The sequence below is a fragment of the Clytia hemisphaerica genome, unplaced genomic scaffold, assembly GCF_902728285.1.
Source record: "Clytia hemisphaerica strain Z4C2 unplaced genomic scaffold, Clytia hemisphaerica genome assembly, whole genome shotgun sequence".
Classification (NCBI taxonomy): domain Eukaryota; kingdom Metazoa; phylum Cnidaria; class Hydrozoa; order Leptothecata; family Clytiidae; genus Clytia; species Clytia hemisphaerica.
In genome coordinates, this window is record NW_027103932.1 from 16,479 (window position 1) to 31,481 (window position 15,003).

The window sequence follows — 15,003 nt, forward strand, 5'->3', positions numbered from 1 at the left end:
CCTTGTATATTCCAGATAAATAAGATGTTTGACTTTGAAACGTTCAGCAAAGATAATAAATTTCAGATTTAAAACCGTGTAAAATCTTTTTTCAGTAGCTTTTATTCTCGAAACAATGCAAAGTAAGTATGTCTATTATCTTTCTTTTACAGATGAAAAAACAATTGTATCAATGATGCATGATGGAAAATTAAGTAAAATTTAAGAAGTATCATCAATAGTATAAAAATGGAAAAACCGAAAGAAATGTTTCGCTTTCCTGAGTCTTTTGATGTAAGTGACGATAATTTGGACAAGGATGGTACAACACCCTCTCCGCTGGACAACCCATCGACGACGCCATCTTTTTTTGTAAGGAATGATGAAGAAAAGGAGAAGACGGAAAGTGCAAATGAGAAAGATCGTAAGACTGAACCTCCTCCTGTTAAACGAGGTAAAAATTCTTTGGGGTTTTTGCTTGTTTACCAAGTCTTTCGATTGTAATACCAACCAATCCTTTAAAATTAAAAAAAGCCAAAATATTTCTACATAAGTCTCTAACGGCTTCTTCTATACACCTAATCTTATCTCAAAATATTTATTTGGTTGATCATTTTTTAGGACGTTCATTGCTGTCTTTCATATCGGATGAGTTGGAAAGAGATTATTTATTGGAACAAAACGAGAAAAAATTGAAGGAAAGACGGAAGAGAGTTTATACTTTCTTCAAGACACCGCAACATCTTGAAAAAGTAAGAGAAATTGGGCTACTATCGTTCTTATAAGGGTAGCTGTTTCTATGGAAAAATTAACCCATACATAGCTTTGTAAGTGAAAAGTATCCACTTTCAAAAACAGACCAGTAATTCCAATGCTTTCGAATCCCCTGAAATTCCTTATTCTTGATCTATGGCTTACCATCAATAATTAAAGGTTTCTGTTTTGATTGAAAGGTCTGATGATGCTGATGTAGTAAAAAAAAGTGAGACAAGATTAGAAAAAAGGTTCTGAAAAAATGAAAATACGTTGAATAAAAAAACATTCTTCAAACAAAGGGACTTTTTTACTGATACTCTTTCGAATGTTTTTATGTTTATAATAGATAGAATGTTTTCTATCTTAATCAAAACATTCGATTGTAAATTTGCTCGAAATCAACTTTGCTATTTTTTGTTTACAATTAAGCAATAAAATGTGAGGTCACATATCGAAACAACTTTCGATCTTTCACTTGTTTGTAGGATATCGTTGCGAAAAAAGTAGCTTTAATTTATCTAAAGACACTGCCTAAAATAAGCTCCATTTATTCCCGTTGAAAACCTTTTAACAGCCGAAATTAATCATTATATTTGACCTTCAGTTTTGAATTTCGAAAGCTTTAAACTTGTTTGTTTTAGAGGTTTTTATAGAGTGGGTATTCAACAACTTTAATTGTGTTTTTCTTTTTCAGTTTTTGTTTTTTGGTTTCTTGCTTTGTTTCGATGTCTTCCTCTTCATCTTCACTTTTCTTCCCATTCGCATCATCATTGGATTGTTGAGAGGATTACGTAATATATTCAAACGCAACGGAAGGTAAAAGCAACCATTTTCCCCAGTATTTTTCTTTCTGGATTTTTCGACACTTAGGACCTGGCAACACCGCTTTTAAGCAAGTTCCTCATCAAAAACCGGGATTTTTCTTTCCGTTTATTGGTGAGTTGCACTTTGACGATTTTCTAAAGAAAAAAAGCCTTTTTAGTGTTCTGCCGACCGCAAATTCGATGTTTCCCTACTGCAAGAGCTTCGAGTTTAAACTGACGTCAAAAATCGAATGTTTAGAGCCCCAATTTGGACGTTATTGCGTAGAAAAAAGGGTACATGTCATATACATACATGAAATAAAAAAATATATGCACGTGTTTTCACGGGGTAATGGCATTTGCTGCACTACCAAATCCCAACATTCGCTCTTGTCGTAATTTTTCTTCTTTTATATCTAACTGAAAGCGATATCTTTTTTTATCATTTCAGAAAAATATTGAATCCTGTTCAAAAGGTGGACCTATTAAAAGGTTTGTTGATTCTTTTCACTTGCATTTGTTTTTTTCGCGGTATTGAACGCTTTATTTATCATAACCTTTCCTGGCCATTGATATTGTCTTTTTTGGGGAAAATATCTTAGTGCCAGGTATATTGAATAACTTAGCTTTGTTACTCGAGGTATACTCACAACGACTATCCCTGTTATTGAAAATGAATCCCTTAAACGGTTTAGATTTCCCACATTTTTTCCACGTATCTAGCCATCCTCCTCAGTTAAATACAGTAGAGTCTCCATAAATCGAAGATGCACGAGGAACTCAAATTTGTTCGAGTTAGTTAAGGAAATTTCGAGTTATGGAGACTAGTTTCGTTAACTGGGAGACCAACAATATTGTTCGAGTTGAGGAGACATTCAAGTAATATAGGTTCCAGTAATGGAGATTCCACTGTCCTTCTCATCTCTCAGCGAATATTTCTTTTATTTTTCACTTTAGGCATCATCCTGGTTGTCGTTTCACTGTTTATGCAAAGCATTGATACGTCAGTTATTTATCACGTGGTTCGTGTCCAGTCCGTCATTAAGTTATATGTGGTATACAACATGTTGGATGTAAGTCGTCGCTTTATAAGTGATTTTTTGAAATTTAAAAAAAATTTCTTTAAAGTTCATGGTATTTCCCGGTACAAATAAACAGATTTCGAATAGTTCTGTTTTTTTTTTGTTTTTTTTTTTGTTTTTTTTGTGTGTGTGTCAAGAGATAGTTACTAATAAACAAACACTAATTGGTTAATGTGTTCACGTGCTCAATTTTAGCCAAGCCGGATTAGGGTTTGGTCTAGTTTTAAACTTATGTGCTAATTACACGGAATCAAAATATTGAAATAATTATTCGTATTTTACATATTTTTTCACCAGACTTTTCAAGTAGTCTATCAAATATATATGGCGATTTTATGATTTCTCCATGCAGCCCTGGCAATTCAGCTTTTTTTGCCGCGGCAAAATGCTCTTTATCAAATTTGCCGAGGCAAAATAGCATTTTGCCTCGGCATTTTTTTGTTTATTGAATTTTGACTTGAAAAACTCCTATACACCCTATGTCATCCAAAGTACTAGACGTCTCCTACATGATCAGAAAACAAAGTTAAAAAACTTAAACGATTTGGCACCTTTGAAGTTTCTTTGATTTTATTACCATTTGTCAGAAAATTTACGGCGGCAAATTATGCCGATGCAAACAAGGAATAATCAAATTTACGGCAGCTTTTACCGCGGCATTTGCCTCGTGCCGCGGCCAATTGCCAGGACTGCCATGTTATATGAAAACAGATAAATATGACCTTCTTTTTTTGTCTTTTCAAGATGGCGGATAAGCTATTAGCCTCGTTCGGTCAAGACGTGTTGGATGCACTCTTTTGGACAGCTACTGAACCACGTGACCGGAGAAGAGAACATATTGGAATCATACCTCACCTTTTGTTGTCTTTCGCCTATGTCTGTATCCTTTTCATTTGCAACATTTTCACACCCTTTAAATGTGTCGGTCAAAATTAAGTCGGTCAAGCTCCTGAGTCGATGCTTGAAAATGTTTTGATTGAAACAGTGAACAATCTCTTTACCATAGATGTTTTGAGAATAATGATAATTTTTCAGAGATGACCCTTGCTTGTTTTGTTTTTAACCAAGCAAGTCAAGATTTTCATTCAGTCCAACTATTCTTTGTTATTGGATTTGATTTCGGTGTTTAACTTCCCCTTTAATTTTTATTCCCCTTAACCAGCCAACCTTTTTACCAAACAGCTGCACATGTTTTGTTAAACTTATCACAAGCAATCGTACTGAACGTGGCAATCAACTCCTTCAGTAAAGCTTTACTCACTATCATGATATCAAACCAGGTCGGATTTTCTGTGCTAAACTTTATTTTCATGTCTAGTATACTTGTCGCAGTGTGGATCATGGATAATCATGTCTGATTAGGCTCTTTTGGAGACAATCTTCCAGAATCATTACTGTCAACATTGGGGTATAATTGGGGTTTTACTTCATCTTTAACTTGATAAAAAAGTTTAATACTCCTGATCTATTCTTTCCCAAGAAAGCGTTTGAAAAATAAAGATAAATTTGGTATTTTTCTTCGTCATTTCAGTTCATAGAAATCAAGTCAAGTGTGTTTAAAAGATTCGAAAAGAATAACTTGTTCCAAATGTCATGTAGTGGTAAGGGATCTTTCCTAATTTAATTTATAGGAGTGTATTTCTCAATTCTATTGACCTCTATGAAACAATCTTACATCTTTACAATTTATAGATCTTATCATTCCATTAGTTTGTCAATTCTAGTTTGAATTTCCCTACGCACGGTGCATTTACAACATTGGTTGCCAAACCGTTCCAAGTATCAATGCTCCTATAGTAAAGTGAATTCGTTTGGTATCCTCTAATGCCGTCTTCAGCGAAATTCCTCTTTAATTCGAGATTGTGCTTACGTTGAGGTCGATTTCGAAGAACGAGTTTCTGACATAGGGAAGATTTATCATAGACATTAAGATGTTTATATACTTCCACCATGTCCCGATTTTACGCCGGATCTTGAGCAGGGTAGGTTCATGACTTGTAAACGTTCTTCATATGAATGGTTTCTATAACCACCGACAAGTCTTGTGGCCCTACCTTGGACACTTTCAATTGCATCAGAGTGTTTGATTAGCCGTGGAGACCAAACTGCTTGCGCGTACTCAAGGTGAGGTTTCACAAATGCAATGAAAAGTGTGCGGAGCATCTCGGGAGAAAGGAAGTCGAAGCTTCTGTTAATCAATCCAACGATCGAGTTAGCCTTTTTGATCTTGGTGTAGATGTGCTCTTCGAAATTCAATTCACTATCAATAATCACTCCGAGATCCTTCTCTTGATCGACATGTTCTAGGACAGAGCCAGCGATCTCGTAAGGATGTGCATGTTGAATGTTCCAGAATTTCCCTAGTGTCAACACGTGACACTTGTCAGGATGGAATTTCAACAACCAGTCATCAGACCACTTTTCCATTGCCTCGATATCGTGCTGAAGTCTAATTGCATCTTCAGCGTTCTTTATTTCTTCAACCAGCTTTGTGTCATCGGCAAAGAAGAACATTTTTGAGTTGGTGACTTCAGCTAGATGCTGTAAATAACAAAAAGGAGTGGATCTAAGAAATTTCCTTGTGGTACACCACTATGCACATGATATTTCTTAGATAACTTTCCATTGACCTTCACATATTGGTAACGATCGGACAAAAATGCTTTCATCCAACCAAGTACCCTTCCTCTGATACCTTACGCTTCGAGTTTTCTTAGTAATCTGCGATGTGGAACGGTGTCAAAGGCCTTTGCGAAGTCGAAATAGATTACGTCAACAACCTTATCATTGGATATCGAGTCCGCACATTTGTCTAAGTAGTGTAGTAGTTGGGTTACTGTCGATCGCTTTCCTGATTCTTTGAATAACCAACACTAAAATAAGTTAAAATTAAAATTAACTCAAGGAAGAATTCACGCATATGTGAGCAACTTTCTCGCATGCACAGTGGCCCTATTTCGAATTGATATATACCTATTGAGACCCTTAAAGCGTTAGGAGACTGGGTTATAGTTTACCGAGTATGATAGACGTGAAATGTTTGTAATATGATAAACAACCAAGTCCGAATATGAGCATCTTTCTGATCTTTCTATAAAAATTCAAGAAAGAAACAAGATGTTATGTAAACAGAATATTTTCTAAATGTTTGCGTCCGTAGGAAGACCAATGTAACAACTTTAGACATTTGACGCTTCTTCCTAGTAAATTCTAACCCGGTCGTTTCACGCTTTCATGATTGTTACCAGGTGTATTAGTGAGTAGTTAAGTATGTCCATTATCGATGCTGACGGAAACGGGAAGTTAATATTCTGCAAAATTTACCGCTGTCACTTACATTAGTAAGTAGACGTGTCGGTTCATTGGAATTGGAATAATTAAAATTCTTTCTGTTTTTGTAGATGCCAGAGAGAGGTTGCACTATTCGATCATTCTTCTTGTAGTAGCTTTACGTAATTTTGCTGAATATGAATGGAATATTGGTAGGTTTGTTTATGGAATTTTACTTCACTTGCATTTCCTTTCGTTTGATTTACTGAAATACAGTTGAATTTCTCTAATACTATCTTGATGTGACCAAAAATTTTCTTCGAAATGGAGAAAGATTCGAATCGCAAAGAGTAATTCAAACCACTTTCCAGCTGAAGGGACCAATATATTAGTTCGAATTACAGAAAGATTCGATAAATAGAAGTTCGAATTAAAGTGAGTTGGCTGTACATACGATATCTTAATAGTTATCGAATATTCTGGAATATTATATAATTCAAAATTTGCCTTGTTTTTGGGTCATTTTGAATGTCCAGGGGTCAACTGATGCTTGTCCGGGGGTTGAGATTTGTTGTCCGGGGGGGGGGGGGTTAAATTTCCAAAAAATGTTATATCCTCCAAGGGGATGTCTCCATATTCTAATTTTTTCTGGAAGGGCCCATTGGAGTACACGCCACCTTAAAAAATAATACAAACTTTTTGTTTTGCTTTCTTTAGAATACGCGTACTCTTCTTTCTTCCCGTTCGCTGCGTTGGTGATTGGTTCTGAATTTCTCGTGGATTGGTTCAAACATGCTTTCATTACCAAATTTAATAATATACAACCTGATGTAAGTTTTTTACGATCTTCTTCTTTCTTTATAGAAAAAGATAGTAGGTCTATCGATAGAATTGAGTGATTGATGTTAGATGCCACTGACACTTGCGGTTGGTTTCAAGGCTTAGTTAATTGCCTGCTGAAGAAATTTCAAATAGTTAGTCTCGACTTTGAAAAAGCATGATTTCCAAACAAGTTTGATAAAAACCCTTGTCACTGTTGGTATTTTTATACTTTAGTAAGATTGGGCTATTCCAGAAAAAAATTGTACCTTTTTGGCACCCACTGGATTTCTTTTTTCAATTTTTCAGGACCCCTTGGGTTTTTTTATCTCACTTCTTGGACCACCCTGGATTTCCCTGCACAATTTACTAACCACTAAGGGATGCAGACTATTTCTGGAATACCTTATCGGCCAAAACTTAGTCGGCCCTAAGTGACTAAATTTTGGCTTGGTGACTAAAATTAGGGCCGACTAAAATTTGGGCTGACTAAAAATTTGGGCCAATTTAAAAGTTTATAATTAAGCTTTCCTTAACCAACTTTTTTGAATATCACATCATTACGTCCGCTACAATTCATCATTTTGTCCGCTATTACTCATTATATATTAGTTGGCCATTAGTGACTAAATTTTGACGAGGTGACTAAAATTAGGGCCGACTAAAATTAAGGTCGACTAAAATTAAGGCCGACTAAGTTTTGGCCGATAAGGTAGCCACTTTGACCAGTCGTCATTGAAGAGTTCGTCAAGTTGATCTTATCTAAGTCTTAAAAGTTGACTTAAACTGAAAATCTTTCTCTTTCAGATTTATCTGACGTATCGAAAATTTTTAGCGAAGAACATCCTCTCAAGTCGAGATGATTTGGTAAAAATAATTTTAATTGTCGACTTGAAAATATATCTAATCTGATTGACTTAGGGAGAAGCCACTACTCGTTATTTTTTTCTTTTGCGTACAAAGATTTTACCCTATTATACTCATCGTAAGAATATTTAAGGAGTGGAGGCCAAGTAACGCCCATTATCCTTTGCTCAGCTATCGGTATCTAGACTATATTTACTTAGACGGAGAAGTTAATTCTTTTTATTCTTGTTCAGGTTTTCACAGGACATACAGACCAAGTCTCAAGAAGAATGGGATTCACTGCACTTCCCTTAGCCATTCTGGTGAGTCTCTTACGCTAAGTATCTGACAATAGACCTTTTCATAAATTACGTCACGGACATCACTTGCCTCGTTTTGAAATTATTACCATGGTGATTAACTGCAAGTGGATTTTAGTTAAACTACTTCCAATTCATAAAAAAATCATTTAATGTCTCAAGGGACATAATTACCATGGTAATTGTTTGAATACGAGGCGAGTGATGTTCGTGACGTAATTTATGAAAAGGTCTATTTGATCTGTTTATAAAAAAACTAAATTATTTCTACTTTCCACACAATATTACTTTAGATTTTAATTCTTAATTCCTTCCTCGGGACACTCGTATGTTTTGTGGTATGTTAGCTTTGTCACAAAAACATCCTCCAAAAATAACTTAAAGCCATGTAAAGAATTTTGTTAAAACGGCTTAAATTCTGATAACGGTTTAAGCGGTTCAAAAAAAATGTTTAATGCTGTTGGTTTTGAATGTTTTAGATCCTGATCAGTTTAGCATGTTTGTTTCACGAAAGAAATTGTCATATGACGCTTCTCACAAATTTCTGACATGCTTATGTTGTCACGCGTGTTTTTTGCTGTTGTATTACTCATATATAGTATTGAGAGTTGATTCAAGGTTAAAATTTGATAGTCCTTTGTGTGCGAACAGCAAATGTCCGAAAACCACGACCACAACCAGGGCCTCAATTCCATTCCAATTCATTGCTATTCACCCGCAGTAAAATTCTCCGAGCAGATTCCGATACTTCGCGCATGGCACGCATTTACTCTAAGGGCCAGGTTGGCGCACCGCTTTGATCTTTTTTATCCAGATTTGAGATCAATATTAAATGAGCTTGCTAGCTCGGTGATTGGTCAAAACAAAACAATCGTACCAAAATCAAACCCCAGTTAAAACATAAACATTGAACCCAGTCATTTTCGATTTCGCTTTCGTTTTCAAGCAAAGAGCTACGCGGTTTTGAATGGGTTGCCTAAACAACCAGGTCCTATAATTTAGAGCAGAGCGTAGTACGTGCAGAAGGAACGATCTGTTATGAGATTAAATTCCGACATAATATTTTGTCAGTCTCTTATTGGTAGGTCTTCTTCTGTGATGTGAATTACCCTCATTTTTTTCTTGAGCCATTCTCCAAAAATTGCGACATTCATATAATCATATCATCACCATAAACACTTTTTTACGTGTGATCGTGTTACATTAAAAAGGCTCAGATCCTGTTTTGCCAATTGCTAGGTGAATCTTAAAGGCTAAAGGCGATTTAGATCTCTCAATTTAATGCAATTTTCTGTTTTTGTGATGTAACAAAGCCAAATCTCCTTTCAGTTCGCTGCTAAAAAAGCCACCAAAGTGGACGTTTTTAAAAGCTGATGTATTTTTGGATTTTTCGAAGCTCCTGAGGGTTAGTGCTAAACTTTTTTGTCTCTCTTTTTTTACAGTTGATCAAAGTAGTTGGACAGTGTGTGTCATTAAATGGAATCAATGGATTGTGTTTCGCATTCTCTGGTTATCTATGGTAAGCACTTGTTAATCTTCAAATGAAAACTAATTCATTTTTCATTTTCAGAAAGTGCAATTTGACGACTACTGAATCAAATTTTGGATTTTTTTTTAAATCATACCCCGAATTTAAGATTAACTATATGGGCAAATATTATGACATTTTACTTTTTTCTCAGCACCCAGTAATGGGCCATTCCATTTTATATCTATACAGTTTCTCAAATTTTTCCAGGGAGTGAAAAATTATTCCAAATCTTCCTGAGGCTAAAAGACTAGTTTTAGTTCGTTCACCCTCACTTTTAATGTATGAAGAAGATTTTTTCAAGGTTTTTTGCAAGTTCTGCCATTTCCCAGGAGGTATGGACGCTTTTTCATGAACCTTTTCTTGAACAGCCCAATGCTTACGTGTTAAAAAGTCATGCACATTTGGGGTTACAAATCTGTGTTCAGATTTTCTCATATTTCTCTTAGATAAAGATTGCATCCCTGTGAAGTAAACCGATTTTGGCTATTTTGAGTCTTTTTGACTCTTTTTGACTATATTTGTCCTGCTTCACAGAGCTGTAACGTTTCATTTAAGAAAGATAAGAAAAGTCTGAACACAGATTTGAAGTCTTAACGAGATTTAAATAAACATTTAAGACTTTGGTATTCCTTTTTAATTTAACGATTTAGCAAAAGGTTCAAATCTTCAAAACTCTTGACAATAAAAAGTCTTTCCTTTTTTCTTTCAGTCTTTGCGCTTTGAAACTACTGGTCAGCATTACTGTATTCGGAAAAGCGTCAGAGTACATCAAAGATGATGTCACCCCCGTTCTGGATGCCAACACGGTTCGAAGCCCTAATGACCCAACAGAAAGTAATGACAAAATATTCAAACAGAGTTGGTCGTTTGAACCTTTGAACAGTGTACAAGATATTTACGGAGGGTTTAATAGTAATACGAAAATATTTACCGGTCGTTGACTGGCTGTTGTGGATATGCAAATCGGGAGGATTTTTTTGTATCATAAACTGTTAACTTTTTTCATGTAGATAGTTTTCGATGTTGAAATATTCGATACTCTACTGGGTGTTGAAGCAGAATCGTTAAGTTGGATGTCTTGAAATAATCTTGAAGTCTTGCCAAGTTTCACTTATGACGATAATTTACACGAAAACACTTACACAATTTGTCCTTTTCACGCTTTTAGACAGATTTAGTAACTCTTATGTTCTTTATATTTTCTTAGATCAAAGATTTGTAAATTATTTTAGGTAGGGTAATTTTTGAACTAAAAAGAAAGCATCGAAACTGATAATTCATTTAAGAAATGATTTGTATATCGTGTTATTTTGAAAAAAAACATCTCCCCTCTAGGATGAGGGGCGTTAATTTGATGCAAGTAGCTGTAAGGAAGTTTAACTTTAGGAAAACTTAGACAAGTGATAATAATTGTAATCTTTTTGTGTCCATAACAACGTATTTAAAGGGACATTAAAGTAGTAAAATGTAAACATTGCGCGAACCACGTGTCATTAAAGAGACAATTAAAATCACGTGTCCAAAACAAACTTGTCAAACAATTGAACAATCAAAATTAGCCATATTTGGTTTAATTTTTTATTTTGACATGTGACATTTGTTTTTATGTTGTATCCGCTGCATACAGTTTGTTTACAAATTTCGCAAGTACTGTTATGTCCCTTTAGATATCTAGGCCCGTTTCTGAATCTCTAATCAAGGATTTATTATACAATGGATATACATGCCGATTTCTCGTGTACTAGCTATGTCCGCAGTAATGATATTATTGTTCACTCTCCTTCCCTCGTTAAACGATTTTTCGAAGCATTTTTATTGCACTTCTTATCGAAAATCACTCATCCAATTCCCAAAAGATACTTAAAACTTTCCTGTGAGAGTCAGATTCTTCCACTTAATTGCTTTGAACTAAGTCGTTATGACGTTTCAAGCTGTGAGAAAGATGCAAAAGACGTGTTGCCACGTGCCTCAAAAGGATTTTCATACCACAGTGGAGCCAAGACACTCAAGTCTTATGTAGGCTAATTTCAGCTTTTCTGGGGACAATCTTGGAAAGATATTTCCAATCGAAAATTTCGTGTCACTAAAGCATTTTGTCTGAATTTCTTGTCTAATGATGTTCTTCTCACATTAGATTTCACAAATGTATCCAGCTTGCAAATGTACAAAAAGAAAGAGCTAGAGAACCTTTTAAAAATAAGATTGATAAAGATTTTTTTAAATCAGACATCTTCGAGCCGCCATGACAGTTGTCCTTTGCGGACAAAGCTAGAACATCAATTGTTTTCTAAAACAATGAAAATACAATCGATCGCTCTCCATCGTTTTATGAGTCGTTTATCCAGTGTATAATAAATCTTTGCTCTAATATCGACATAATTGTTTCAATTAATGATAAATAAGGCAAAATAGCGAAAAATTATACATATAGAAGTTTGATTCAAATACACCCTCTAGTAAGCAATTTGTCTGCAAAATTCTCCGTCGATAAAAAGTGGCATGTTACGAAATTTCTACCTGCGAATTTTTTTACCAAAGAAGTATCCTTATTGTTTTTCCAGAGGAGCTGAACACCTTATTTTTCAAAGGCTTTTCAGTGTCATAAATTGATTTTGATTCGATAATGCTCGGATTAATCGAATCAGCGTGCAAGCGTAAAGTTAAAAAGAATATACTCTTTCATTTTACGAGTTCAATGACTTTATTGGCTTGAGAGAAGCTTGAATGAGAAAATTGCTCTTACCGATAATAGATCTCTAATCTTCGAAGGTTTCGCTGTAAGTTGAATAACCCCCGCAGATTTTCAGACGAAAAGCTGTTCAAATTCCGCGTTTTCATTTATTGGGTGCATGTGGTAGGCTCTATCCCTTAGGCTGCATGCATTCCCTATCTGATATGATTTGATATAGGGGATGCGCAATGTCACATGCATTTGTGCATCTTTTCTTGATGATACGTCTATCAACCCAGCCATTTCTAAACTGATCGTTTAGATACTGACGGAGAATTTTGTATCATGGACTATTTTGAAACCATTTTTGGCGGTCAAATGGCGGGGTATAATTTGCAATACTTCAATGTTATCAACTGTAAAATTATATTCTTTTTCATAATATATACTGCATTCTAATATTTACAAACATGGTAAGAAGATTAACAATACATTTGAAAATAACATCTAATTGGGTGTTCCAGAAGTTCTTTGAGTTTTGGCAGCTTGGGCCCACCATTCAACTTGAGTGAATAACTTCTTGAGACTGCTGTGAATATGAGTGTTGTCTGTGCTGCCATCTTCTTTCACTTCATTTTGAACCTGAAGAGTAAGGAAACGTTTAGTGGAGCACTTTTTAAAGAAGTTAGAGTTATGAAGACTCTTTAGACCATGTTCACACGTTACTGTTCCGTTTTACTCCGGTATGATTTTCGTTACGGATCGAGAGTGTTCATATTGGTTTTGGAACGTTCGTTTCGGATCAAGAAAACGAAACAGCTTCGTTCCGATGAAAAAAGTGGAGCGAAACCGTTTTGATCTGTTTTGCTTTGTTGACGTCTTTTTTAAATTTAACGTTTCGAATTTTGACGTTCGCCGTTTCGGAACGAAACCGTAACGTGTGAACATACTCTTTATCCTCTGGTTAACAGGATGAAATCTTGAAATTTTGCAAATAAGAACCTTCTTATGAAAAGAATTCTTAAAAAACTGGATGATAAAATATTATTAGATGAAATTCTGAGATCGTGTTTGAGGGGAATTGTGATCACGCAATGCAAGATTATTTCAATTTTAACTTACGTAAGGAATGACAACGAAATGTTTGACTGGCAAACATCCCATTTCTGATAAGAATGGTCGTGCAGCTGCCATTGCCATAGCACCTCCAAGGTTCCCTTGCGAATAACCAACCATACCACTAGGTTTGAATTCGAAGCTAAAAAAGGTGAAAAATGAAATAACATTTATGTAAATACCCTAGTTCTAGTCGCCCGGTGAGAACTTTTTTCAACTGGTGAGGATATGAAATTAAAGGTGAATAAGCTGAAATATCCTTCAATAAAGTTCAACAATTTGTTTAGGTTGTTTTACCACTGTTTTTCAATATTCAAAGCTCGGGCCAGAAATCGGTGTTTCAGCACTTTCTTTTTATTTCATTGGATATTTCGATTTTGGAGGGACTTAGTGGTTGCTAGGTTATATATCCCAGCCTTACAGTACTAGAATAATATTGACCTTTTGAATCCCGAGATCTTGATATCCTTTATGACGTAAGTCTCATGTTAAAATTCAGAGCAAAATCCTTTAGAAAAAGTAATAAAATCGTTTGTCTCAACATTTAAGACCAACAGAGTCATCAAAGAACTTGTAAAAACTCCAGCTTGACCCAAACATTCGAGCACTTGAAAATCATTTGTTGTGTTTAAGATTTGGCAAAAATTCCCCTTTTTAACACATATTGTACACTTTGTTTTATGCCATGATTCACTTTTTACAGTTTAAGCCAGTGAGGATTCAGAATTTTAAGTGTTTTTTGATAAAGAGGATATTTACAACGAGACTGAAATTCAGGGTTGCGGTTAATTTTCTTTCGAAAAGGACGTTTAATTGCTATTTTTCAATTTTGGAAACCTCCAATGGGTTGGTGTGTCCCTTCAAGTTTTAAAGCACAAAACAAACGTTAACTTGCCTTGGAGGAGGTAAGTGGTTCATTAAGTTGGTTAAAGCAGGTGGCATGCTTCGATTGTATTCAGCAGTGAGAATGATGTATGCATCGGCCGCGATGACAATGTCGTTCAATTTTCGTAATTTTTCTGGTGCTTCTGATTGATCAGGGTAGAAATGAAGAGGTGTCTTCAAGACTGGAAAATCGTATTCCTCAGGATCTAAGAAAGGAAAAGAAATCTTGTTCAAAATCTGAAATCTATATCATCTGAGCAGTTTCTGTGTCCAACAGTTAGCATCTGTCGAAAAAAGAATAATTCAATTTCATAAAATAATCTGGATTCTCTCAGGGCAGTCTTCTTTGCCTTCTTGTATGATACACCTTTTTATAAGAACAGAATATATAAAGAATAACGTTTTGATTGTCAAGATATGCTAAGAAAAAATAAAGAATTTTTTAAGGCTTTGCGGACTCTTAAAACACCATGTCTGTTCAGAAAGTTGAAGGAATCATAAAATGGTGAACGTTAAAACATTTAGGATGTTTTTTCATTTTTATGCGTTAATCAAAGGCTAGTTTCTACTTGCGAACTGATACAAGGATTGAAAGTAGATAAAGCTAAAAAGAAAACTTACCGATGAAATGAATAGAATGTCCTTTGGGTGTCAAGATTTCATCGAATTGTTTTTGAATAAGAATTCTCATGCGTTCTGCCATTCGTCCATCACGAACTGATGACATGATACAAACGATTTTCAGCGAAGTCATCTTCTTGTTGTAAAGAGTTGTTTATTCGAGCTTCAAAGTTGCTTTTTTTGACTCACTTTGCTGTTTGAAACAGGTTGTGTTTGACTTTCTTGCTTAAATGAACGCCTTTTATACTTGCGTCGTAATCACTCCAAAAGGATGATAATAATAGGCAATCAAACAAAATATCAG

General features: G+C 35.1%; 2 protein-coding genes across 2 annotated transcripts; one reads left to right on the forward strand and one right to left on the reverse strand.

Moving 5' to 3' along the window:
* The first annotated feature begins 156 nt into the window (after positions 1-156).
* Positions 157-10,695, forward strand: LOC136809810 (transmembrane anterior posterior transformation protein 1 homolog). The gene is made up of 14 exons (XM_067066364.1): positions 157-433; positions 601-731; positions 1,430-1,551; positions 1,990-2,030; positions 2,496-2,611; positions 3,365-3,500; positions 3,803-3,900; positions 4,152-4,221; positions 6,022-6,102; positions 6,608-6,720; positions 7,517-7,576; positions 7,810-7,878; positions 9,318-9,394; positions 10,116-10,695. The coding sequence occupies exons 1-14, from the start codon at positions 229-231 to the stop codon at positions 10,345-10,347; spliced, it is 1,551 nt and encodes a 516-aa protein (XP_066922465.1). The 5' UTR covers positions 157-228; the 3' UTR covers positions 10,348-10,695.
* A 1,791-nt stretch (positions 10,696-12,486) lies between these two features.
* Positions 12,487-14,918, reverse strand: LOC136809811 (NADPH azoreductase-like). The gene is made up of 4 exons (XM_067066365.1): positions 14,700-14,918; positions 14,089-14,284; positions 13,200-13,335; positions 12,487-12,719 (listed from the first exon to the last, which is right to left on the reverse strand). The coding sequence occupies exons 1-4, from the start codon at positions 14,830-14,832 to the stop codon at positions 12,585-12,587; spliced, it is 600 nt and encodes a 199-aa protein (XP_066922466.1). The 5' UTR covers positions 14,833-14,918; the 3' UTR covers positions 12,487-12,584.
* Positions 14,919-15,003: the final 85 nt, after the last annotated feature.